This window comes from Dermacentor albipictus, chromosome 1 (assembly GCF_038994185.2).
Source record: "Dermacentor albipictus isolate Rhodes 1998 colony chromosome 1, USDA_Dalb.pri_finalv2, whole genome shotgun sequence".
Taxonomy (NCBI): Eukaryota; Metazoa; Arthropoda; class Arachnida; order Ixodida; family Ixodidae; genus Dermacentor; species Dermacentor albipictus.
This window is the reverse complement of record NC_091821.1, coordinates 3,034,777-3,062,654: the sequence shown is the minus strand read 5'-3', so window position 1 is coordinate 3,062,654 and position 27,878 is coordinate 3,034,777. Positions and strand designations below refer to the sequence as shown.

At 46.7% G+C, this 27,878-nt stretch overlaps 1 protein-coding gene across 5 annotated transcripts in view; it reads right to left on the bottom strand.

Annotated features, from left to right (window-relative positions):
- LOC139054626 (acetylcholinesterase-1-like) overlaps positions 1-27,878 on the bottom strand; it is a 1,099,423-nt gene that overhangs the window by 219,656 nt on the left and 851,889 nt on the right. For all 5 annotated transcript variants that reach the window (XM_070531932.1, XM_070531935.1, XM_070531939.1 and 2 more), the window contains one exon: positions 15,906-16,165. In XM_070531932.1, coding sequence (XP_070388033.1) covers positions 15,906-16,165 — 260 coding nt within the window. The remainder of the gene's footprint in view (positions 1-15,905; positions 16,166-27,878) is intronic.

The window sequence follows — 27,878 nt, the reverse complement described above, 5'->3', positions numbered from 1 at the left end:
TGTTAGCACGCTGAACGGAAGGTGCATGTTTATCGCCCACCCTTGACGCAGGTTTCATCGCCAAGCGCCACGAATTATCTATTCGCACGTGTGTTGTGAAACAGCCTGCGTGCAGCTACCATAACGCAGTGCAAGCGTAAAGTTTGCATGTGTTGGAAAGCCTGCTCACGCCAAGACGCTGCACTCCCCCTTCTCTCGCACACATAAGAAACCGACCATCTCACGTAGCCGACGGAATTTGCTGGTTACGAGTAGCGTGCGGATGGCGCGCTAATGAAGGTTCTATACTACACGGGCTACAACAGCCGGTAAACTTTTCCCGCGCTTAGACCGTCTGTGTAGATTGCCGACAGCTTTGGGGCAGCGCACAAATGCTGAAGATCGCATCACCGCTTACGTTCTACGAGGAGCCATGCAGGAACATAACACTACAGTTGTTTGCCCGGAAACGTACTCACTGGAACGCTGAATGCAGCTTAGCAAAAAACATACTCGCCAAAGAACATTTCCAACACAAGGAGATACTAACACTTCGCCTTCGTTCGCGTGGAAAGCAGTGCTTGCACCAGCATTTTTTGCTTCTTGGAGAGGCCGGCTCTTCGCAATTGGCTCGTACATGTAGTATGTACAAGTATCTACGTACGTGTATTATGTACAAGTATAAACCCCTTACAAGTGATCTTGCACGCGACAGCGACAGCGCTGCAAGCGAGGCGATGGCTGTCGCGTTCACTCGTCGTCTGCAAGCCGAACCATTGTTGACGTCACGAGGCGCCCGACCAATCACAGGCGGAAACGAGGCGCGCCAGCTGGGCGTGTTTGCTGCTGCAGTTTTCGTCGAAATAAAATATTTTTGCGCTTTCTTTCACTCAATTTCGATGGGATATTCGAATTCAGAAGGTTGAAAACAACGGCGTACTGCTCTTGACTAATTTTTTCTGGAAAACCTTTCAGCTTCCCTTTAAGTGCTGAAGGCTTGCATCGCAGAAGCAACGCTGAATTGCGCATGAGCGACGAACAGAGTGAAGAAGACAGGAGAAAAAAGAAAGAAGACAGAGATACAACGATAAGGTAGCCGTGAAGCCCTACCTGCATAAAATTTCTCATAATCTTAAAAATGTCGGACAGCGTTCCGGCGTCAAGCTATTGTTCCCGACGACAAATAAACTTTTGAGTTTGTGACAGTTGAGCTGCCCTACGAGAATGCGCAAACCACATTCTGCTATCATGCACAAAGACGTCTACGTCACCTGAAAATAGGCAGTTTACACAATTCCACTCTCTTGTGGAACACACTACTTTGGTAAAACCAGCAGGTGCTTCAATGTGCGTCTGCAAGAGCACAACAAAAAAGTTGGCAATGTTGCTACCCACGACCAATTGTCTGGCCATTGCAAAAAAAAAAAAATTGACGCGCAGCTTCCTTGCTCTCCGCTTTTTGATCAGACTGTTGTCGTGTATCGCCATCGCAACAGGTTAACCAGGGAAATTGTAAAAGCTGCCGACATCGCTCGGGCAGGAGATTGTTTAGTCAGTTGGCCGCCAGTAGCTTCATGAAAGGAAGAGCTTGAATTGATGACATAGTCGACGCGTGGCAGTTTACCTTTCTCTTCTCTGCACATACAGATGAGTGAATATGGTAGATTTCGCAGAAAGAATTAAGCTGCGATTAATGAACACATCTTTAAGAGAGCGCAGCAACAGGAAATGGACCTGAAATGAAATTGATTTCATACTTTCAGCCGATCCCAGCATAGTGCAGAATGTAGAAGTGTTAAGTAGGGTAAAGTGCAGTTATCATAGGTTAGTGACGGCTAGGATTCACCTCAATTTGAAGAGAGAATTAGTAAAATCAATCAAGAAGGAACTAGAATTCACGGAACTGGGAAAACTCATCAACAAAGCGAAAATAAAGGATATCGAAAACTATAAGGTGAGAAAGACTGAAGAAGCCATCAAGAATGGAAGCAGCCTGAAATCAGTGACATGCATGCATGTATGTATGCATGTCACTGTATGCATTTCAATGTATGCATTGAAAGATAAGCAGGGTTATATGCTCAGCAATTTTGAAGGTATAGTAAAAGCAGCGGAAGAATTTTACACTGACCTGTACAGTAACCAGAGGAGTCAGGATACTGGCTCCTTTGGTCAGTAATGGTCAAGCCGTAATGAACAGGTTGCAGAAACTTCTATAACTAGCGATGAGGTGAGAAGGGCCTTGGAAGAGATGAAACGGGGAAAAGCGGCAGGAGAATATGTAATAACAGTCGATTTAATGAATGATGGAAGAAAATAATACTTTAAAAACTGGGTCTCGCTATACGAAGTGTCTATGGACTTCAAGGGTACCAGAACACTGGAAGAATGCAGACAGTATAATGATCCACAAAAAGGGAGATGATCAAGAAGTGGACAATCAGAGGCCCATTAGCTTACTCCCAGTATAAGGTAAAATATTCACCATGATAATTTGCAATAGAATAAAGGCAACACTGGGCTTCTGGAAGGGATACTCAAGAATGGATCACATCCATGCCATTAATGAGGTAATCGAAATATCCGCCGAGTGCAATCGCCTCTCTATGGACGAAAAGACATTTGATTCAGTAGAGATACCAGCATTCACAGAGGCAACACGTAGTCAAGGAGTACAGACCGCTTACATAAGTATCTTGGAAAATATCTACACATTCCACAGCTGCCTTAATTCTACACAAGAAAAGTAGGAAAGTACTTATAAATAAAGGAGTCAGACAAGTAGCCAAAATCTCTCGAAAGCTACTCACTGCATGTTTGGAAGAAGTATTCAAGCTATTAAACTGGGAAACTTAAGAGTAACGATCGACGGCGAATATCTCGGGATTCTTCGGCTTGCAGATGACATTGTTCTATTCAGCAACACTGCGGACGAGTTACAACAAATGATAGAGGACCATAACAGAGAGAGTGTAAGAGTGGGGTTTAAAATTAATATAGAGAAGACGAAGCTAATGATTAATAGCCGGGCAAGGGAACAAGAGTTCAGAATCGCCAGTTGGCGTCTAGAGTGTTTGACGGAGTACGTTCACTTAGGTCAATTATTCACAGGAAGCCTTCACGATGAAAAAGAAATTCTCGGAAAAATAAACATGGGTTCAATCGCATACGGCAGACATTGTCAGCTCATAAATGGAAGCTTAACATAACCATAGAAAACGAAAGTGTACGATCAGTGCACTTTACCGGTGCTGACATATGGGACAGAGACTCAAAGACTGACAAAGAAGCCTGAGAACAAGTCAAGGACCGCGCAGAGAGTCATGGAACGAAGAATGCTAGGCATAACGTCAAGAGACAAAAACATAGGGGTTTGGATGAGAGAGTAAATGGGTATAACCGATATTCTAATCGACATAAAGAGAGAAAAAATGGAGCTGGGCATGTCATGTAATGCACAGGTTAGATAATTGTTGGATCATCAGGGTTACAGAATGGGTACCAAAAGAAGGTACGCGCAGTCGAGGACGCCAGAAGGCTAGGTAGAGCATTGAATTTAAGAAATTAGCGCGCGTGAGTTTGAATCGGTTGGCGCAGGAGAGGGTTAATGGGAGATCCCAGTGAGAGGCCCTCGTCATTCAGGAGACATAGGATGATGATCGCGATGATGATGATGATGATGATGATTATATGTATGCTCAGGCTCCACAATGAAATCTTGGTTGAAAGTTACTGGTTGTGATGTCTGGACTTGTCTCTCGTCCTTACTGTGCTAGGTTACTTGCGTTACTTTGTTCGCATAGATTGGCCAGTCCCACGATATCATAGCGTGCTCAGTATCTTCGCGTCTTTCCTGTTTAAAGGTCCTGCATTGAGTTTCGGCATCACATTCTTTGTGATGATGGCCACTGGGACGACAGTTTGCACAGTGGTGTGGTTCTTTCCATTCAAAGGCAGTGGTACATGGGAGGCACATATGATGCATCCTGGATAAAAGATGCGGACAAAAATTGCGCATCTCGTCCACCCGATGCAAAGTGCCTACTTTGACCTCTATGGTTCAAGGCGAGGACAACAGTCTTACCCCATTCTGCTTTCGAGTTTTTGGGCACTTCAAAGTCTTCTGTTGTGCAATTTAGGTGGTGAGAAAAGGTTTATTGGCGGCTCCTAATGTAAAGCCACAGCAACCGGGAACGGCGAAGCAGCCCGAAGCACTGTCCAAACGGACGCCAGCAATCAACAGCGCGAGCCGAGACGAGCCGCGCTTTGGCGATGTGGCTGTGCCGCGAGGCGCGTCTTCTTCTTCAAAGTGGTTTTGTGCAATCACCTTTGTTGGCAGGCTTTCCGGCTCAACATATTCTTCTATACCGACAAATTTATTATGAATTCTGTTCTCTTTTCCAAGTTTTACTGTCAGCGGTTTCAATTCCTTGGCTTTCTGGATGCAGCTGCATCAAAAGCTTTGACGCTTTTTTTGTAGACGGCGTCATGATGATGTTTTCTTGCCTTGGTCTCATCGTCGCTTCTTCAATGTCCCAAGTTTGAAAGGGTCCACATTCCTCTTGGTGAGGTCTGCCATTTCCCTCTTCAGTAGCGAGCCTGGTGAGACGATCACTGCGTATCAGAGCTTGTACATTTACTCTCCCAGTGTGGGTACACTCTGAGCTTCGCTTTGTGCTTCTGTGCGCGTGGTTATATGCGGTTATGTGGTTGTCATTATAATTCTTGAATCCTTACTTTCTCAAAGGCATTCTTTGGCGCATGTTTCGTCAACAGAGACTTCATTATTGCCTATTCAAAGATGATAGCCTCAATCTTCTGAGCTACCCTTAGTCCCCTCCTGTTATTGTTGAGATTTTAAGGCGGGCGGGAAACATTTGTCGGCCTTTGCCACCTTAATAGAACTAAGTTCTTTTATGGTTTTGTTGTGACCGGTGGAACAGTAGACATTGATCGATCTTTCACTTGTACGTCCTTTGTTTTTTTTGGTGTTTGAATTTTTCTTGACTTTGGTGCTCCTCATCACCATCCCCATTGTCAAACTCTGGATATTGAGTTTGTTTCTTGGTTTGCTGTTTCATGCAGGTACGGATTTCTCTTTTCTCCTTTGCCTCCTGGTTGTCCGAGGGCCCAAATTTTAACCCATTTCTCCCGCTGGTGTTTGTTCCTTCTTCTAACACTGCTTTATTGAGGTGTGCTCTTACCGGACTCCTCTTCTTTTTTATTGTTCACCTTTGCTGTCTTCGGTCCATCGTCCAGGTTTCCTGAGTGTAGGTGTTTCCACGAGTCTCCAAAGGTTTCTCATTTTTGGACGGCGGCCAAGAGCTGTCATTCTGGTTGTTTGCGGCGCTTTTCTTTCCGCTTTTCCTCTGTAAGTGCCTGCTTCATTTTTCTTTTTCGTGATGGCTCATCTTGCTGTGCGCTTTTTTTGCACTACAGTGGATTTAAAAGAGTGGTTTGGCAACAATGGTATTACCATGTGGTCAAGCAGAACGTGTTGCAGAATTTGCACCCAGAAACACGAATTCAGCCGGAACTAGCGAACTTCAATGGAAGGATCGAGAAACACTGTGACCAAGTTTGCTTTCCAAGGGTGGTTAAAGGAAAACTGCGGGAAGGGAAACGATGTGAAGATGAAACTGCACAGGAGGGACACAGGAAAACTCTACACAAACGATAAAAAAATGGTGAAGAAGCACATTTCGTACAGTTTCCAAGTGTTAACCTCCTTGGTTAATCACGGCTTATTTTATCAGACAGATACTTATCTACGTGTATCTCTGTAGTAGTGGTTTTAGTATGAAATCTGAATATCCTGGCATATTAGGAAAAATGTAATGAATATCCAGAAGAACTTACTGTTTTTGTTGGGCGCAACCATCTTTTATTTTCTAATCAACCTAGCATTAAAATAACAGAGCCAAATCACTTATTCTGTAATCGGAGATCACCCAACAAGGCTTTACTTCAGGTGCCGGAGGGCCAAGCATTAGCTTCACTTTTGCTGGTGAGAAGTTACGGTAACTACCACTCCAGCAGTTTTTCTTGAACCTCCTTGGCTTTTTCTTGCCCAGAGCATTGGAGGAAAGAAACAAAATAGGAGAGGCCCTGGCGTCACGTTCTTGAAGTCGTAAATGCATCCATATATGTGTGCCATCTCTCTGTGCCTCCAATCAACTCGCCGGAGCCGATAGGCGCCAGCTTTGAACGGGCATGGCTACAAGTCGCTGAAGTGCGTGCTGCCGACGCGCGTCAGATCAAAGCATATGAAAATTCTGCAACAGTTTTAGAGAAAAAGATGCACTCCTGTGCTTTTCCGTGGCACGTTCAGGAAGACGACGAAGAACCGAACCGTGATTGCTTGAGTTTGTGTTGCCAGTTGACACACACAGAGACGCAAAACACAACTCTCAAGCTTACACACCATGCCCCTGAGTCAGTTTGTCTTCCGAACATAATGTGCTGCCAGAAAGACATGGACTGAAAAATCTTATCTCACTTTGGAGAGACTCAGAGCAGCAGTGAGAACTTTATGAGCGCGGTTGCTATGGGAACGTTGACGTTTGGGTACGATTACCAGTGCTCCTTTGTGAAAGACCGCACATGATTGTGCAGCACATTCTCCAACACGTCCGTGCTGGCCGGGGCCTCTCCTGTGCTCTCCTTCCTCAAGGTTCAAGCCATAGAATTTCCTATCCTACAATATCTTAAAGGAAACTCTGGCCTTGCACCCGTTGAGCCACCATGGGAATGATGAGAAGTACATGGATTCGTGTGATCTTAGTGCTTCTGGAGCTCGTTCTTGTGAATTTGTTTATTACGCTTTGTATGCCTTCGCTCTCATAAATTCAAAAGCACGCTATACTTTTCTAATTACAGAAGACGCTGGGAGCACGCACAATCACTACTAATTGCAACGGTACAGCTTGTCGAGTAGGCCAGATCGAAACGCGCCAAGCGTCTCAAGGCACTGACTTGCCCGCGATAAATTCATAAGGGCGTTTTATTGTCACGTAGTGGTGATGTTGAATAATACAGCTCAAATCTGTAGATAACGAAACTAACTTTTATTGGGCGAACTTGTGCCCACAAGAACAGGTTACACTCAAAGTACAGCGATAGCTGCTAACATGGTCAGCGATCGTCGAAAGCTGATCTGCCGGTCAAGCACATCGGCTTTTATACATGAGTCATCGAAGGTTCTAGAGTAATCACTGGTGCCCCCGTGTCTTCTATAAAGTTCTACACAATTCGCGCCGCACATGCAATCAGATTACACACGCTTCGGTGACAACAGACAGAATCATCGATAGCATTTGAGAAACTTCCGATACATGCGCGGCGCGTCCCGCCCTCAGCAATAGCATTTCTTAGATGGTTAACCGCGGTCACCCAGAAAAGATAAACAAGTACACAAGTGCACGTGTCAGTATGCCGCTTGTCGATGCGTGCGTCCGTGGCGTAACAGTTTTAATACCACCCGTCTCTGCTAGAGGTCCAGTGTTCGAATTCTGCCGGCGGACAATTTTATTATTGTTCGTTCAAATTTTATCGCGCAATACACTGTTCAAAATGAGCAGTTTAGGGAAAAGACGAAGTTTAGGCAAATCCATCAACTTCCCATAATTACCATGCTGGCTCAACCGCTCCCACTGCAGCACCCCTAGACACCAGCGCCAGAGTTCCCTCTAATAATTACTGTATGAAACCCTATATTTCATACCAAAACATTGCCCCTTGTAGTGGCTTCTCCTAAGTGCACAATAAAAGTGTCAGTACTCTAAGTTGGGAAGTTTAGGCAATGTCTAGAATTCTCAGTTGACGAGACATGCGTAGCTCAGGGATTCTAATTAGTTGTGTGCAGTATTTTGTTACACCACATCCGTTATTACTCTAGTTGCGTGCAGTGCGCGTTGAAGCTAAAGAAATTAGAGACCTCTTATAGCACTAAACTCTTTGATTTACCAAAAATACTATGACATAATAATTCCTTAGAATATTTACTCACTATAACGTCAACTTGAACACTTTTCTTGGTTTCTGCTTCTCAAATTTATCCACCAAAATGGCTGCCTTGTTTACTTTTTTAGGGGTGTTTTTGTTAGCTTCTTCTGGTCAAATTTGTCTGAAATACGCTAGAAGAATAGTGTAATTATGCTAATTGGAGGTCGTAGAATCAAACTTTAAACTTCTTTTTAATGGATTACTCCCTTCTGTTAGGATTAGTGAGGATTGCGTCAGCACGTTCATGTTGCACGAAACAATGAAAATTTGGTTAAGTTCATCAGAGAATAGATCCAGTACTATTGAATATAGGATGATGTAATTTGTGTGCTTGATTCTACTCAAAGAGGTCTCGGAGGAATATGAAACGTTAGAATTGTCAGTTAAAAAAAAGCTTAGCTGAAAAAAAAAACATTTACGTCACTGGCGAAAGCTTCCGGTTCTATTACATTTCGTTTTTCGTTCAACAAACGCTTCAAATTTTGGGAGACATTGATAACTTTAGTATTCTCGTGATGTCTAAGTTCTCAGGAACGTTTTGAGACCTAATTTGCTATTGAGAACGAGAAATTTCCAAAGTTACTAAGGAAAACCGAAGAGAAATGACTTGCCTTGCACTGCTCGCCCGGCTGGCTGGCCACTAGATAGTCTGCGGTAGAACCAGCATGAATTCAACATCACTGTGATATACAACTCTGTACGAAAACACTCTGATGCCGACTGCTTCTCCCGCGCTCTTATAGACTGGCCGCCGCAAGGCTACTAGGATGACGACCGTGTCCTAGGGACCATAAGTGTCAAAGATTTCGCCAAACAGCAGCGAGTAGACCCGGAGCTAAGAAGCCTGGTCGAGTTCTTGGAAGGGAAGACCGGCTTTGTCCCAAGGGTATGTAAGCAAGGATTGACTTGATTGTCGTTTCAAAACAACGTGCTTGTACCGAAAAACTTTTCGCCACTCCGCACTATCTTCTGGTTGTGCGTGCGGCACTGCGTCCTGTGGCTCTCCACGCCCTTCAAGATGACCCAATGGCAGGGTATCTGAGGTTTTCCTGCACGCGCGCGAAAATTGCGCCGAGCTATTACTGACGGCACTTAAACGCAGATGCCGCCCGTTGCGTCAAGCCGTGCCGAGACTGCCACCTACGCAAGACATCAGCGACGAAATCAGCGGGATTGCTACAGCGGACGAAGCCTCCTTGCCAAATGCTTCAACGGTCGTGATGCTCTTGTTGGGGCCATTACCAACGTGAATATCCAGAAACAAGCGGATTGTCATGGTAACCGACTAGCTTATCCGCTACGCTGAAACGAACGCCCTACCCATAGCAAGTTCGGTGGAAGTAGTGAAATTCCTCGTCAAGATTCTGCTGCGGCATGCTGCGCCAGAAGTCCTCATTACGGACAGAGGAACGGCTTTTACAGGTGAACTTAATCCATCCTGCAATATAGCCACACAAGTTACCGAGGAAAACGGCATACCACCCGCAGACAAATGGTGTAACAGAACGCCTGAACAAGACGCTCGCCAATATGTTGGCGATGTACCTCGACGTTGAACACAAGACGCGGGATGCGTCCTTCCATACGCAACCTTCGCATCACGCGGCATTGCAAGAAAAAAACGTAGATCCAGCGGTTCAAAGCTAGTTTATGAAAGGAACCCGACGACGACTCTGGGCACCATGCTGCCACACGTTACCGATGAAGAAAACCTCGACCTTGCCGCCTTTGCATCGTACCGAGGGAGCATAACTCGCCCACCTGCGCTTAACGAACCAGCAAAGGGCACATAGCCAACACCACAAGTCCGGCAACCGTGTTCGGTTTTGGATCCACATTCGCCGACGAAGACACGAGCCGCCTTGCAACACGAGCCGCCTTAACCTTGGGTAATCTAACTGTGGTTAGCGCAGTTACACAGCGGAGGAAGGCCGGTTATGCTGCTAACCGCGGTTGACTGCAAACCGTGCTTGGTTATCTCGGTTTAAAGTTACCAACGTTACCCATGTGGTCAAGATGGCGGCAGCTAAGGCAACAGAGGGGAGCGCCTGTATTTCCTAGACCTTTTAAAGCTGCGTTAACTTATCTCCCGCGACTACACGGAGGCCTTGATAATCATTTCTGAAGATAATCTGGGCGTCCTGCGCTGAATTACTACGAATGCGCTCCTCTGCATCCCTGCATGATGCAACGCTCGACGGCACTCTTCCCGCCTACAAAGGCGGCACAAAAGGGAAGATTCGCAGTACGGCAATATGAGCTGTTGATATCGGTAACTGCCTGCACCAATAAAATTAGGCGCGTGACGCAGTTTAGAAAACCTGTACGACTAATTATGTGCACGAAAACCTGCCGTTATTATGCAACCATACCTATGTCTTCTTCACAGTTCTGCGCAGAGGTGCGAGCCGCGTCAATCGCTTTGATAGCATTCATGGCGAAGCACGCACCTGACGAGTTGTTAGGCGCGCCGTGTTTATGGACCATGTTGCCTTCTTGCTGTTCATGCTGTACTGACCTGGTGTGAAAACTCGCGTTATTTTGCACCTTGGTTGATTAATTTTGAGCCGCACTCTGTTCTAATAATTGCTGCATGCCTTATTCATCGCCACAGTGAACCGTGAATAAAGATGTCTGGTAACTCCAGCGGACTGTGGTTGGGGTTAATCTTGCTTAAGTGAGTAACCGTCGTTAAATTTACCAGTGATTAAGGGCACCCGTGTAGCAAGGGTATTGGTGAGAAAATTTTGCAAAGATATTTCGGACCCTACAAGATTATCTGACGTATTAGTACGCTGGACTATGTGGTCATGCTACATGATATTTCGCAATCACAGCGGTGCCGCTCGCAACCTGAAGTAGTGCAAGTTATGCGCCTTAATCCTTACTGCCAGCGATAATGAATTCTGGGACATTTTTTTCTTTACTGCGTGTGCTTTAGTTCTTGCTCCCATGGTTGTACCATCGGGACAATGCTTTTGAAGAGAGGTCATTGACACATATGTACGTGTTCATATTAAAGCGCAGCTCTTAGACTCCGGTTCCTGCCGCGAGCGTCGGCGTCGTCCTTGGCGTCCTCGTAACCGAGCGAACGTGCACAGCAAAAGGATGGAACAGTGAAGGCGGAGTGCGAAGAGCGCGAGGAGGAAAGCGGAGCAGGAGGGGAGCCACGAGCTGGAAAGCGTGGTGCTGCGAAAACGGCCTTTTCGGGGACGATGGCGCCACAGTAGTGCGCGTAGTCTGTATGAAAACAAAGCGCTGCATGAGCGGAAGTCAGTCTGCGGCGGCTGCTGGGAATCGCGCCCACGAGTCACAATTAGCGAGGCAGCACGTCAAACTTTGCCTTATTTGCAACGTGCTGTGGGAGACAGATTTTTTGCGCCGGCCAATATATCGCGAAATAATAACATCTATACCGCTGCGCTCAAACTTCGCATTAGGCAGTATCGTAATCGCCGGTGAATATTTTCTCCGTTCAGTGCTTTTGACCGGCTAAGAAATGTTAAAAGTAATCACTCGGCGCAAGATGTGCCTGCATGTATGGGAAGTTTCGCGCATGTTATCGATGGTTCTGTTGGTTGCCTAATGTCACCGAACCTTGTGTAGTCGGATTGTATGCGCGACGAGAACTGTGTAGTTCTGTGTGGAAGACACGCAGGCACTAAACGTTACGCTGGAACTTTGGATGAGTCATGCATAAAAGCTGACGCGTTTGACCCGCGGATAAGGGACGGTGCTCGGCGCTATTGTGACGCTCCGAGTGTCACTTGCGTTTGTAGGCACACGTTCAGCAATAAAAAGTTAGCTTTACGATTTGCAGTTTTGGTACTGTGTACTTCACCGTCACTACAACGTGACAACATTTTCAGTGTACACTCTATCAGGCCGGCCGTGGTCTCAGCTTCGCTCGGGGCAGCTGCGTCAGTATTTCTACAGCTTTTTCCAACGTAGATGGAATGTAACACAGCAGACAGTAAAGCGTGAATCATTTCGGCGGATAAGTGTGGTTCATGTACGCCTCTTCTCTGTGGCATGCTAACTTTTTCTGCACATTTGAAGACGTTGTGTTGAATTAGTCTACATTCAATCTTGCCGGCTGCCTGGCTCCAAGGATCTCAGCGACACGCCACAGCTTGCCTGTTGGATTTTCATGAAGCGGACCTTTTTTTATTTTCGTGGTCACTTAATTTACTTATCAGAAATATGTTTATCGCTTCTCGTTTAGTGTGACTGGCCACTGTGCTTCATAAATGTGGAGCAGAGTGTTGGAAGCTACCTTGCTGATTACTTGACAATCTCTACGTGGTGTACGTAGAACAACATGCAAATATGTGTCCGTTTGCCTACTCTTTGATTTATTTAGAAAATGTATAGTTGTTTTGTACGCTGAAAGCTTTCGTGCTTATCCCACTGTCGAGGGCGCGTTTTGTACAACTGTTTCTTTGCGTAGCGGCCATTTCGTACACCCGCCGTGGTAGTAGCTACTGAGTTTGCATGCTAAGCTGGAGGTAGCGGGTTCAATTCTGATCACGGTGGCCGCACTCTGACATGGGCTAAATGCAAGAACGCTCGCGTGCTTGAGTTCAGTTTCACGAGGGGGTCAAAATAATTCTGGAATGGTTTTGTGTCGGGATGCTGTCCTGTGGGAACCGTGTTCAAAACCAACCATCGGACCAAATTAGGTCACTAGATACGTCAGTCCAGGTATGTGACGCTCTTCCCTGAACCTCTTTTACGCAATCATGGGTCACTAGGGATGCGCCACTTGTTATTGTACCGCTCTAAAATGACCCTTTATCACACCAACTTGGGCTACTGGGAATGCGTCACTGGTTATGTCCTGCTCTTCAATTAACTTCTTCCCACCAAGCTGGCTCACATTGTATGCGCCGCTATTCAAATACCTCCTTTGACTTTAAGTTAGCTTCCGGAGTATTTGCCACTAGGTATGTGCACGCCCTCCGCGAACTTCTTTCCCCCCAACTTGAATCACAGTGTGGGTGCCGCTGTGTATTTGCCGCCCTTCAGTGAACCTCTTGGACGCCTACTTGGGTGCCAGGGTATTTGGCACTGGGTGTGTGCCACATTTCAAGAAACCTCTTTGATGCCAACTTGGTTCACTGGGTATATATCATTGGTTACATGCCTCCTTGAATAATGATCATTACATAAATCATAACAATTACGCACCACCCATAGCATAGATTCCTAATAGCATTAAAGTGGCCAATGATGTCTAAAGGATGCATGCGCCGCCAAATTTTTTAAGTGGTCTTCTTTTCTTGTTTTTTGCGTACTCTGCTGTTGGACATGTCGTTGTTGCATGCATTTGCGAGTAGAATCTATTACTCCTTTCACTGGTGGAACCGCACGAGGCAACCAACGAGACGTGAGCTCAGTCATATGACGCAATGTTCCCTTCCCTAGTGTTGGAATCTATTACTCCTTTCACTGGTGGAACCGCACGAGGCAACCAACGAGACGTGAGCTCAGTCATATGACGCAAAGTGCCCTTCCCTAGTGTTGCTCTCCGCGCATAACTAGAATTGCTGGGAAAATTCTAGGCTATGGCATTTGTTTTCCGGGTGCCAACCCGTCAACGCGAGTGTTTGATTGGCTAACGGCATTCGCGTGAGCCTTTCTCTCAGGAAATCCATCCAGGCGAAGTGTGGCCAGCCAGGGCACTTCAAGATATATTTCCCTTGCCTTACGTTGTGTTGTACTTGACACAATGTAGCGATTAAACACCAATATGAATAGCCTTGTCCGTCACAGTTTTGCAAGGTAGAGGAAAAATTATGCGCTTTATTCGACAGAATGATCACGACGTAAAAGTAGGTCTGATCAAGGTGAATATAAAGAAAAGTTAAAAAAACCTTCGGGAGTTGAGAATAGCCAAGCAGTTGCATATATATTCCTATTCCTATACTTCGAACTGTTTATGATGTAGAATTGTTGTTGGTAAACACTGCCGTCGGTCATTTTGAAATATCTTACGTATAGTTAGGTGTGTATTACCCTCGTAAACTTGCACCCGAAAAAAGCATGTAATGAAAAGTAAGACCGTAATATGCTTGTAAGAATTCTATGGGAATCATACCAAACCGCGTTTTTCCAAGATAGAAATTAAATTAGCTATGTCAATCCAATTTTCAGTCGTCGCTGGTGATTAGCTGTGCGCGCAGTGTCATAATCAATGAAGGGCGCGCTAGGGAAACCGTACAGGTTGCTTTGATCTGTTAACCTATTATTTCGCTTCGCCTTCTCAAGCTCGGATAGTCCAGCATTATGGGCGAATTAGTATTTCACATTCGGCTATTTACACTAAGCTTTTAAAACAATTGGTCATGTGCGCCTGTGAAGGAGACAAAACTGGAAAGCAAAGAGATAAAAATCAGTCACATTAGATGAGGTTCTAGTGCACTTTCGTGTCGTAAGTGGTATTTTTATTATTAACTCTGGCGATCCCTGATATTCAATGAATAAAAAGCTCTTTCTCTCTCCAAAAGAATGGGGATCTTTTCTTCATATCATCCAGCGCAGACGTGAATGCGCGTTTTCGAGAAAATCTTCAACATTTTTTTACAGTACCGAAGAGTGAATGACACCCCGGCGATTCCGGCACAAAGACAACGGACATAAAGACAACGGACTCGCAGACATGACCAATTCCTATAAAAATAGAAGTCGGTACAGAACAAAATACTTGAGTGCATCTCAAACAGAGCGAGATTTCGCTTGCTGTCTTAAGATATGCGCTGCTTACTCGAATGTGAAGAAACCCTAAAGCGCAAACGCTGCCGATTTCCGGCACTCAAATTCCAGCGACCTGAAGCGAATGCTTGTTTACCCAGCTTTTTTTGGCGCACACTTCCTACCAATCTGATACCACAGATAACACCAATCATGATTGCGCTATAGCCACCCCTGTTTCTTTATTACATGCGCAAATACTTCAAAAAGGATTTAAATGCCTTTCCTAAGCCATCTGCTTGAGAAACGGCAAGGAACTCGCATTACACGAGTTACCAAGATGCGCCAGCAACCCCCATCCAAGGTAGAGACTGCGGTGACAAGAAATGACCACCGCTGCCACGTAGCTCCACTCGTAGTTCAGTAATGTGGAAATTTGGGCGAGTTGATGACTATCAGCATACCGTGTGGGTGAAGCAGTTCACCGATCAGGACAAAGCGAATAGAACACAAGAAACACACGACACAGTTGCGAGTGCAGTGATGTCGTGTGTAAGTGTCTTCTCTCCACTTTGTCCCCGTCGGTGCGCTGCTTCACCCACGCGGTGTGATGTCCACTCGCTGCTAAAATTTCCGGATAATTCCTGAAACCCTGAAAATTTTCCGCTGACTCTGCCCATGAAGGGTAGCCAGAACCGTACCTTTGGACCAGCAGTATTGTGGCTGTCACTGGCATTTTTGTTCGTGACAGACGTCGCCATGCGGTGCCAGCTGATAGCGTTTCTGGCACTGTACCAGAAACGCTTTTAACTGTCCAGTTCCAAGTGCCCAGTGCAGACACGCAAAACCACGCGAGATGATGATACCACCGGCAGTTATCGCTCGAGGAAGTGGTGCCAGTATTCATGCATTCGTTATGCAGGAATGACTTCGTTACTCCTCGGCTCCGATTTCACTGTCGCGGTCCGTGAAGTTAGTAAATGAAAATTGAATTATATCTCATTTGGTTTGCGAAATTATGGTCGTTTTTTTTGCTGGTATTTCTGCCAATCCACGTATCCTATGCGCACAAATGGCAAGGGCCCAGCTACAAATTTTTTTAGAGTGATGTATACCAGGAATAAATCTCGTTAGATGTTCGAGAGACCCGAACACATCAAGGAATCTTGCTCCTTTCCTAAGTGACACAGGTTGCGACAGTAAAGATGCACGCATTTGACGACACTCACACGGTGAGGTTAGCCACGCTGACTTCTCGTAGGCATGCCAGAACTTGCGTCTGATTCCATAGCGGGCAGGACAGTCTTTTGGCTAGCTCATGCATATTGGTGATAGCTGCGGCACCCGTGTTGTCCGGCATGACTCTGAGTGGACTGCCTGAATGGAACACGAACCGGCTGGAAGACCTTGGCGTTCCGCCCCCACCACTGGAAGCCATCATGAGGTAGCCGAGGGAGCTGGCACCGGTGTCGTGGCCCACCAGGGCGACCTGCGGAGGCATGGCTTAGCCATGAGACATAACTTCAGCCAATGTGCTGCTCAACCCAAGGAACGCCAAAGTAAATTGACGGGAATGTTGTCAAAACTGGAGCAGGTGACTACAAAATATCAGAAGACGCAAATTTCATTAATATTTACCGAGCCTGCTTTTCTGCGACAGCAATGAAGCACTGAAAAACGGGTCTGCAAGTTTAACATATGTAACGCAGCTGCACAAATATGTGTCCTATGTAGTCAATCTAGATCGACTATGTAGGTTAGTACCTATTTCACACAGGCAGGGTCAATGATGATGATTCACGAAATTTCATGGCGCAAGGGCCAGTAATGTCCAAAGTGCGCCAAGAATTGATTTGATATAGATGATGGTGGAGTCAAATCACAAAGGTCATATGTGACATTGCTGCGTTGTGGCAAGAAACCTTCAATGTAAAGTGCGTAAAAAGTATGTGTATAATATATGACACTGATATGTGAAGGGCGAAATGATATGCGAGATGGACCTAGAAAATATTGTCACGTACTAGCGACGGTAAAGAAAGTAGCAGAATGGAATGACAAAACAATCGTTTTATAAGGCGAACACGTGCCCTCAAAAACAGGCTACACTCAAGAACAACCATAGCGGCGAACGCAGTCGGTGATCGCCGAAAACCTGATCAGTGTGTCAAGTGCATCGGCTTTTATACACGAGTCATCGAAGGTTCCACGGTGATGGCTGGTGCCCTCATGTCTTCCACAAATTACTACACAATTTGCGTCACGCGTACATGCAGTCAGATTACACAAGATCTGGTGACGACAGACAGCAGATAGAACAATCCATAACATTCGAGAAACTCCTGATACCTACAGGCGGGTCCTGCACTGAGCGATATTTGTTAGACGGTGAAACATGTTCGTCCGATAAAGATAAGCAAGCGCACGTCTCAGTACCCCCCTTTCAAAAGGCATCGTTCCGATAATACAAATATACACCAAAGCGAAAACACAACCACGCATAATGAAGAGAAAAACAGGAAAAGAAAAATAACAAAAACACTAAGTGTCTAAGTTAGTCAGCGGGTGTACAGAGGCTTAAGGCTCTCCACGTGATGACTTCAGGTCGTGCGCGGCGCCGCTGTGATTGCGAAATGCCGTCTGGCACGACCTCATAGTCCAGTGCGCCAAAGCGTCAGATGATCTTGTAGGGTCCGAAATAGCAGCGTAACAGTCTCTCCCTGAGTCCTCGTCGGCGTATCGGAGTCCATACCCAGACGCGGTCACAGGGCTGGTAGTCGCCGTCGCATCGTCGAAGATTGTAGCGCTGGCTGTCGGTCCTGTGCTAGTTTTGGATGCCCAGGCGGGTGATTTGTCGCGCTTCTTCGGTGCGCTGAAGATAGGCGGCAACATCGATATTATCGTCATCAGTGACGCGCGGCAGCATGGCATCGAGAGTCGTCGTCGGGTTCCAGCCGTAAACCAGCTTGAACGGCGTGATATTCGTGGTTTCTTGCACCACCCTGTTGTAAGCGAAGGTTACGCACGGCAGGACGGCATCCCACGTTTTGTGTTCGACGTCGACTTACATCGCAAGCATGTCGGCGAGGGTATGCTTCAGCTGCTCTGTGAGGCCATTTGTCTGCATGTGGTGGGCCGTTGTCCTCCTGTGGATTGTCGGTCCATATTGAAAAATGGTTTGGTTCGGTATTTTTGTGAAGGCCGTTCAACTGCCAGTGATGAGGGCTTCTGGGGCAGCACGTTGCAGCAGGATGTTCTCGACGTAGAATTAAACTACTTGCGCAGCACCACCTTTGGGCAGGGCTTTTATTTCGATGTAGTAGGTAGGATAGTCACTGGCCATGGCGATACATTTGTTTCCAGATGCTGACATCGGAAAGGGCTTCAGCAAGTCCATACCACTCTGCTGAAACGGTCGGCTGTAATAATCATGCCGGCCTTGTCAGTGCCGTCTTGCGTCTCTCGCAGTCGCTACATGTCGTGACGTAACTGGTGACGTCGGCGGTGAGGCGCGGCCAATAGTACCTCCATTCTTGTGAGCGTACAGGAAGCCCCGAGGTGTCCGATTGTCTCATCATCGTGCAAGGCGTGCAGGACTTCGGAGCGGAATGCTGCAGGCACAATGAGAAGGCAGTTTGTGTGGCTAGCGAAAAGTTTATATCCACCAGGACGTTTCGTAAAAGCAAGGAACACAACCCGCGTCTAAATACACTCGGGACAAAGTAGATCTTGCCTTACATGTACTCAGCAAAGCTTCTGAGCTCCGCGTCTACTCGCTGCTGCTCGGCAAAGTTGTGTGAACTTAGTGTTTCTAAAAAGGTGTCGTCGTCTTCGTCATCTTGGGGTGGCAGGTCCACGGGAGCGCCTGACAGACAGTCGGCATCAGAGTGTTTTCGTGCGGATTTGTATATTACAGTGATGTCACATTCTTGCAGCCTGAGACTCTAACGCGCCAGTCATTCGGGAGGGTCCTCTAAGTTCGCTAGCAAACATAGCGCGTGATGGTCGCTGTCGACTTTGAACGGCCTGCGAACAGGTAAGGGTGTAATTTTGGTGTAGCCCAAATGATGACGAGGTATCCCTTTTCGGTCGTTTAATAATTGCCTTGCGCTTTTGACAGTGACCGGATAGCATAAGCTTTTATCCGTTCAAGTCCGTCTTTCCTCTGGATTAAGACAGCACCGAGGCCGTGACTACTGGCGTCAGTGTGGATGTTTGTATCGGCATCCTCGTCGAAGTGCACAAGTACAGGTGGCGACTGCATGCGTCGTTAGAGTTCTTGAAATGCGACGGCCTGCGGCGTTTCCCAGTCCCAAAAACACGACTTTTTAATGCAGCATTTAGGATAGTCTTTGCTAGAGCCCGCGTCACTACATTAGAATGACAGGACTTATAGTTCAAAATGGGCTTAACTGACCTGGGACCATATTTCCAGCACACATGATTTTTACCCAAAAAATTTTCTCGGGTCAAGAAACTGCAGTTGATGATATTTAGCGAATTCAAAAGTAAAATCAAGGCCCATGCCGTGCTGCCTGAATAACGTTAAAATTTCATGAACACCTTCGGCGTGAATGTCAGTGGTAAAAAATATAACGAAATCATCAACATAGCGGAAAACATTATTAGAACGTTTAGCGAGGTGGCCCTCTAATTGTCTATCAATATAACCTAGAAAAATGTCACTAATGATAGGAGCTACGCACGAGCTCATGAATACCCCAGATTTTTGTATATGCCCCCTATCCATGAAACAAAGGTAGACCTCAAGTACCATGAACCTTAGAATGAATCCCAACCAACTGGCCCAACTTGCCGTTCTGATGATTTATAGCAAGACTTGCTTCAGGTTAGTAGCTCTAACAGGAATGTACGCATGACTAGTTTTTGTTGATATGGAAGTAGCCGTTTTATCTGCAACAACATTGCCATGAATGCCTCTGTGACCAGGCACCCAGCATATTACATGTTGCTTAGATACATAAGTTGCGCATATCAGCAAATAAAGATCGCTGATAAGCGAGTTCTCGTAGTGATTTTAAAGCTCCCACGACGCCTAATTAGTCCGTGAATGTAACTGCTTTTTCTAGCTTCGTTGCCCTAATATGTTTTGTAGACGTCATCATTGCGTAAACTTCTACATTGAAGATGCTGGTTTCCGGATGCAGAATGTCAGATTCTGAAAACCTTGGACCTATCACTGCATCGCATACGCCGGCATGTGACTGATCCAGCTGTGTAGAATGGCGTGCTTTTATACTTTGACTGAAGCTCTAAAGAGCGCATTTGTATGCGTAACTCTTGAGCGTGCTTAGTTACTTAAGCGAACTACGTGTTACATTCGGCCACTGGCCCCTGCCACGGTGGTGGCAGCTTCACTGGAGCCATTAGATCAAAATCGAGGAGTTGTACCCCTATTTCTTTACTGAGTTCCCTCACAAGCAGCGAGAAGGGCTGTCTTCCTAGAGGCGGGTTGTGAAGAAGTACGGCAGATGAGGTATCATTTATTGTAGGATGTAAAGGATGTTTACAATTTGATTCTACTTCCAGAAAATATGAAAAACTGAAATATCTCCTCTGAAGATGCAGAGGTAACGCATTACACTCAGCATACAGGCTCGGTATCGCACTTGCTCGGATGGCACCGGTCACGAGGTGGATACCTGAATGATGAACACGGTCCAGCATCTTCAAGGAACATGGTGTAGCAGACTAGTACGCCATATCGCCATAGTCCAAGCGTGTACGTAGCAAGCTCTTTACGGGTTCATGACACATTTTCTGTCACCCGCCGTGGTGGCGTAGTGGCTTTGGTGTTGCGCTCCTAAGCCCGAGGTTTCGGGAGCGATTCCCGACTGCGGACACCGCATTTCAATAGGGCTGAAATGCAAAAAGACCCGTGTAGCGTAGGTTGGGTGCACGTCAAAAACCCAAGGTGGTCAAAATGAACCCCGAGTACCCAACCATGGCGTGCCTCATAATATGTAGTAATTTTGCCAAGTAAAACTCAAGCATTTCTTCTATTCTTCATAATTTCCTGCCACTGCCCCTTGTTGTGTACGACAAAATCTTAAGGTTCATTGCTTCTAGGCCCATTGCCGACAGGTCTCGTAGGATTCAGTAACACCACGTTATGTTGTAGCCTTTTCCATGCGAAAAATACAGAAAAGTATAGTTTTATGTACGAATGTTCACGTTGCATGTGCAGGGGTCGGTTGTATACAGACGACCCTTCTCTAAAGCCGCAATCATATGTTTCAAGAATTTAATTTCAGTGAAGGAAGTGTAGGAGGTGGTGGTTTATAATTTTTTCCAAGGGTTCGCAAATACAACTTGTGAGGGGTAATTGGGCAGTAATTTTTACTAATACTGTGTCTCTCCTGTGTTGAAATCGAAACCACGAGGACTCCTTTCCATGCGATGAAAGATACCCGGCAGCCCATAAAGCAGTGAAAAGTGCGACTAGCCTCATTTGAGTGTCACTGCTGCGGTGTTTAATCATGTCGTATATTATTCTGTCAGGACCCGGTGCAGAACTCTGGCATGGAGTCATGGAATCTCTCAGCTCGGCGATGTTGAAAGGAAAGATATACGGTTCATTCTCGTATGTGTGTGGTCAATTTCCTTGCGTTCCGCAAATTTTTTTAAGAGTGCCTATGAATAATGATTGGAACTGCATATTATGCTCATGAAGCGTTGGCCCAGAGCGTCAACTTTGTCTTCTGAGCTAGTTCATTCGCCACTTAATAAAGGCAATGGATGCATTTCTTTTCTCTTTAGCCTTCTTAGCCCGTTCTATACTTTCGTCTCATAAGTATACGTATTTATGCCTGAAAAAAAAAACTCTACCAGCTTGCCCTCCTTGCCTCTCGCCTGTCACCTGTCACCGCGTGCTTCTTCCCCGTGATTTAACATCTTTCAATTCTACAAAATGTTCAGCAGTAGAAGATTAACGTAGGTTGCTCCAGATTTTATTTTGTCGCCTTCGCGCCTGTCTGCAGTCATCATTCAACCAAGGGAGCCGTCGTTTGCATGGACTATCATGTGTTGGAGTAATGCATTTTTCAGTTTTGCCAATGACGAAAGCGGTAAAATATGATAGGACAGCATCTATACTAATATAATTTACAAAATCTAATGATAAAAAGTTGGATTTTTTTAAAAGGTTTCCGATCAGCCGAGGCTAGATTCCAGTGAGGGATATGTGGAGGAGAGCATTCGGCATGACGAGTTTCGCTGAAAAGGTGTGAGAATGAAACGCGAGTCCTGCAGCCGAGTTTCAGCGCGCCTGCAGGCAGTCGTTCAGCGAAAATAGCCCTATCTTCGGTACACCACCATATCCATGTGGCCTGGTGAAAATGCACCCTGCCGCACAACTCTCCACACATGCGAGTTACTCGCTAGGAACAACGTGGTTTCCAGCACATTCACCAGATTTGACTCCCTCTAACTTCGCTCTTTACCCAAAATTAAAGTATCACATAAAAGGTGCATGTCTTGACACCACTGCTGTAATGAAGCGCAAATCAAAGAAATTAATCTACTCGTACACGAACGACGAATTCTATGACATATTCGTAAAGAGGCAGGAATACTGGTAGCGTTGTATTTCGGCACAAGTTGATTATATTTAAGGCAACAATGAACGTACATAAACCACTTACTTTGCTAGAAAACAGAGCTAGTAGCAACAACTGACACAACCACTTATAGAGGATTTTAATTCAGGAAATATATGTTGATAGCTTCTAAACCAAGAAATTTTGTCAGTTCCAGGTTATATTCTGTGCGTGGGCATATTTCAGAACTGATGCTCTGGTTCGGAGCATTCTTTTAAAATGAAATTTCTTATAAACGTTCGAAGTCTGACGTTTATGCTTCCAAAGCACAAAACGTGCGGATGGATGCAGAGCCTTCTGTAATCGGCGAGCGCTGGCAAGGAGGCCTACACAGTGTCTACTGAGTTTAGAAAAACGGTGTTGGAGGAGGCGATATTGGAAAATGGTTCGATACAGTAATGGTCTGAGCTTAGTTCTGGATTAGAGAACGGTACAGCTGCGAAATAAGAATACTCTGAGTAAGCAAATCTAGCTGCACGATTTTGAAAGGCCTTGATAATGTTAATATGTTTCAATTGGTATTGGACACGGATGAAACAGGCGAACTATACAGGTGTTCCCACTGAAATAATTCCGAGCGCCGGCTAATTTAAGGGAAACGCCAGTTAATTTATTCCAGACACCAGACATTTAATACTAATGCCCAATAATGTAATTTACGCGCCACGTGTCAACGTGATAGTGTTAAGGGCCCCGTGTCGCAGACAATCGGGCGTCTGCGTCCCGCGTTCAGTGCCGATTGTCATTTCGGCAAAAATCATTTCGAACCTTGCAAACACAAGCGCGAATACCCAACCACGCAGACCCTCCGTGTTGCGCGAAGGGGTTATTCAACGAATTTAATTTCTCAAAGTATTATCTAGAGAGAAATAAACTTTATTGTGAGACCAGGCTTCTTGAGCCCAAAGGTGGGTGGCCTCCTCAGTCCAGGTATATAGCCATGGCTCGCTGCCACCGCCCGAGCCCTGTTCACCAATCGCAGCTGGCTGTCAGGGTCTTGCGTCACCAGCAGAGCCTCCCACTGGTCTTCCAATTCTTTTTCTGAATCGGCCTCTTTCTGCATGTTATCGCCTGGTGGCGATGATGATGGTGGTGCTTCTCGATTATTCCTGCATCCAAGCACCATATGGCGCAAGGTGTTGGGTGTGTCCGGCGGGCGGAACTTGCAGTCTCGCCTCTAGATGCCCGGGTACATGGCGTGCAGCAGTGTTGCGTGTGGGTAGGTTCCAGCCTGCAGTCTTCTCCAGGTTACCCCTTGGTCCCTACTCATCGTCTTATGCGCGGGCGGGTAGCGACGCCTCTGCTTCATGTAGTGCGCCAAGATATCCGAGTACTTCTTGGATATGCGTTCATCATCCTCGTCACAGTCGTTGGTACGTGTTCTCTGCGCGTCGGAGATGGCTCGGCGTGCATGATCTCGAGCCGCGGCGTGCGCCACCTAGTTCCCCGTTAGAGACTCGTGTCTCGGTGTCCAGAGGATTTGTGCTGCTTCTATCTTGGTGTTGTTCAAGACCTGAAGTGCTGCCTTGCCAATCCTTCCGTTCATATACCTGCTGCATGCTTCTTGCGAGTCCGTCACCACGGTAACCATGGCCTTCGTGCACGTTGCGATGGCCAGGGCTATGCCCACCTCTTCCGCTGTGCTCGCGTCCTTGGCACGTATGGATGTGGCTGTAAGTTGTTCGCCCTTCTCGTCGACTACGCTGATTGCAAATCGGTCGTTGGTACTGTACGCAGCTGCATCCGTATATCGAACGTTTTCTTCTTTGCTGTTGGTGCGTTCGAGTATGCGCTTTAGCGCCTGTATTCTCGCCTGTCTCGTTTCCTTGTCGTACTCGGTATGCATGTTTCTGGGAATGGTACTTATGTGTAGCTTGTCTCTGATCTCGTGTGGGATACGCTGAGGTAGGTGCCTCTCATCCTCGACTTGGTAGCCCAGATCTTGCAGCAGGGCTCTTCCCGTCTTTGTCAACTTTAGTCTCTCCAGTTGGTTGACGTTGTGCGCCTCCATGAGCTCTTCCCACGTGTTCTGGACTCCCATTTTGAGTAATTTCGCTGCGGACGTGGAGGGGGACAGACCCAAGGCAATTTTGTATGATTTTCTGATGAGGGTGTTTACTCTGTCTCGTTGACTGTTCTTCATGTCAACGTATGGGGTCCCGTACGTGACGATGCTCGTGAGCAGCGCTTGTATCATTTTCATGCAGTCTTCTTTCTTGTGTCCGTGGCTTTTGTTCGTCACTCTTTTGATAAGGTGGGTTATTTGTTGCACTGTTCTCTGAATTTTTTCCAACTCTGCTCCCCCGGCCCCGTCCTTTTAAATCAGAAGACCGAGGATGCGGAGCGTCGTAACCTGCGGAATCATGATCCTTCCCACCTTTACTACCGGGTCTGGTATCTGCTGTGGTTGTCGGCCTCTTGTGCGCTTTCTTAGCACCAAGAGCTCCAATTTTTCAGGTGCGCACGTCAGTCCACATGCTTCCAGGTACTTTTCCGTAGTGTGAACCGCTTCTTGCAGAGCGTCTTGCTGTTTACCTGTCGACCCCCCCATAGTCCAGATGGTGAGGTTGTCAGCATATATTGCGTGACCAATCCCTTCTATTTGCTTCAGTTGCTTGGGTAGTGAGCTCATCGCCAGATTGAATAGCATCGACGAAATGACGGAGCCTTGTGGCGTTCCCTTTCGCGGTATGTCGAATTTCTCAGAGCGTAAGTTGCCTATCCCCATTGTGGCTGTCCGTACTTTCAGAAAAGCTTTGATGTAATTATATACTTTTTCGCCGCAGTTATATACGTTGAGGTGCTGCAGTATGGCATCGTGTGACACGTTGTCGAAAGCCCCTTTCACGTCAAGTGCGAGGATGGCTCTTTTGCTGTACGTGTTCAGCTTGTCGATTACTTTTTCCTTGATTTGCAGCAACACGTCTTGCGCGGACAGGTGAGCTCTAAATCCGAACATTGTGCTTGGGAGGTGTTCGTTGTCTTCGAGATAGTCGATCATGCGGTTGTGCACCATGGGCTCGTAGAGGTTTCCAGCACTCGAGGTTAGGGATATAGGTCGAAGGTTCTGCACGCTGATGGGCTTGTTGGGTTTAGGTATCATGGTTACCTCGGCATGTTTCCATTCCGGTGGTACTCTACCTTGTTGCCAGCACTCGTTGATGTATTTTAAGAGCGCGTCTACAGAGGGTCCGTCAAGGTTCCGGAGTGTCTTGTTGTTTATTCTGTCGTACCCCGGCGCCGTGTTGCGGGTGAGCTTGCTCAAGGCCCTCTCGATTTCTGCTTCTGTGAAGGGCCGATCCAGTTCTATATTTGGGTTGCCTCAATACTCGTCGAAGTGCGAATCTACAGTTATGTTTCGCTCCGTACCGAGGAACCTCTCCTTCACTTCTTTGATAATGTCTTCCTCTTTCCCCGGGTGGTTGTGTATGAGTCGCTGCACTTTCTGTTTTGCGGCGTTCTTGTTCTCCTTCTTTGATAGGAGAGTCTTGAGCACCGCCCAAGTGCACTTGCTGCTAAGGTACCTTGAAGCTTGTTACATATTTCACGCCAGTTCTTTCTTTCAAGTTGTTCAGAGTACTCTTGCGTTTCTTTGATCAGCTTAGAGATTCGAATTTTGAGTTTCCGGTTGCACTTGTTAAGCTGCCAGCCTTTGGCGAGACCCCTCCGCGCCTCCCACAGTTGGAGTAAGTGCGGGTCGACCACGGGGGTGATTTGCGACAGCTGGATTGTCCTCGTATGCTTCTGGGCTCTTTCCACGACTCGTCTTATCCATATTTTTATGTCGTCTATCGCCGCATTAATGGCGCTCTCATCTTTGCGAAAGGCCTGCCAGTCTGTGATCTTGGCTTTTCCTATCTTCATCGCTGCTTTGTGGTGCGGAATGATCGTTTGCACTATATAACGGTCGCTACCAAGGTTCTCGTCCATGCAGCTCCACTCATACTGTTTGAGTCCGTGCACGAATGTGAGGTCGGGGCTGGTGTTTCTAGATACACTGTTGCCGATGCGCGTGGGTGTCTGCGGGTCGTTGAGTAGCGTGAGGAGGTGTTGTTGGGCTACGTTGTGCACGTCTTCTCCTTTTTTCTTTGAGGCCGCATAACTCCAGGCCACATGGGGAGCATTAAAATCTCCAACGACTATGAGCCCGTTACCCTTGCTCAGCTTCTTCACCTCTCTCATAAGCTTGTCTAGATCCTTTAGGTGGTCCTTTGGTGGGCTGTACACGTTTAACACAAAGAGGCTCTGCTGCTGTTTTTTCTCGGGTACGATTTCGACGAGGGTGTGTTCGATGCGGTGATGGATGTCATGTCGTTGAGCGTTGATGACCTTCTTGGTCAGGATTGCTGTCCTCCTTTTACCGTCAGTGACGTGAGTGAGGTAACCACTGACCTTGAAGTCTTCTGCTTCGGTTTCTTGTAAGGCTATAATATCTCGGTCAAACTGCTTGCAGAATTGTACAAGGTTGCTTCTCTTACTACGGATAGAATGACAGTTCCATTGCCAAATTTTGAGCCGTGGGTGTTGCTTGTAGTCATCTTCCTCTTTAGTTTGCCTCGCCATCTTGTTCGCTTAGGGTCTGCATTATCTTGGCTTCTCGCGCAGGGTACTTAGGTTTCTTGCGAGCGTTATCTCTTTCTTCTAGCATGTGAATGCGTTGACTGAAACTTTCTCCGGATTGTGTCATTTTGGTCTGTAGAGCCTGAATCTGGTTCTCCATATCGTTCTTGAGAGATTGGAAGCCAGTCTGCATCATCTGTGTTACCGTGTTTTGCATAACCTGCGTTACTGTGGACAGTGTGGTTTCCATCATGATGGTCACGTTGGCGTTGATGCGGTCTTCAATTGTCTTGAGGTCGTTCTGGGTTATCACCGCTTGGTTCGACAATGTTGATGGCTCTGGTCGTGTTGGTATGGTTGTGGGGGTGGGGATAAAGGCCGCGGTAGCGGTGTTTGCGATTGCTGGGTCTGTTCTCTCCGTAGTTGTTCTATTTCTCGCATCAGGTATTCGAGCTGTTATTCTGTGCTGGCTTCCTTCTCTTGTGTCTTCTTCTTTTGCTGTTGTAGCTCTCGCTTCAATTCATCGTTCTGTCTTCGGAGAATCATTATCGTGTCTTCGTACCTCGAGTGTCTTGTGGTTTGAACGCCATTATTTTCCTTCGACGCATGATTGTGCCCTCTGACGACGTTGGCCCAGCTTACCTTGCGCTGAGTGTTGTCGTGCTCCACGTCCGTTGCCGTTGTCCGGGGGACGCTCTTTTGTCTTTCCGAAATAATGAAGCAGAGATGAACGACACGGAGCCGACGTTCGACAGCAACAGCGGAAAAACACTATGCAAGACCGGACCATGGGTGATGCTACTAGCGCGACAACAGAAGAAGAAAGAATCCATCGCAACGCCGAAGACGCAGAAGGAGTTCTCATTCGAAAACAGCACGGGGCAGAACACGAATGATGGAAAACGGCAAGCCCCTTAAAAGCCATGGGGCCACAACAACGCAAGCAAGCCACGGCCTCGCTTGCCAACGACGCCACCGCTACCAGAAAACCATTACAAGATTGTTTACAGACCTAAAGCCGGT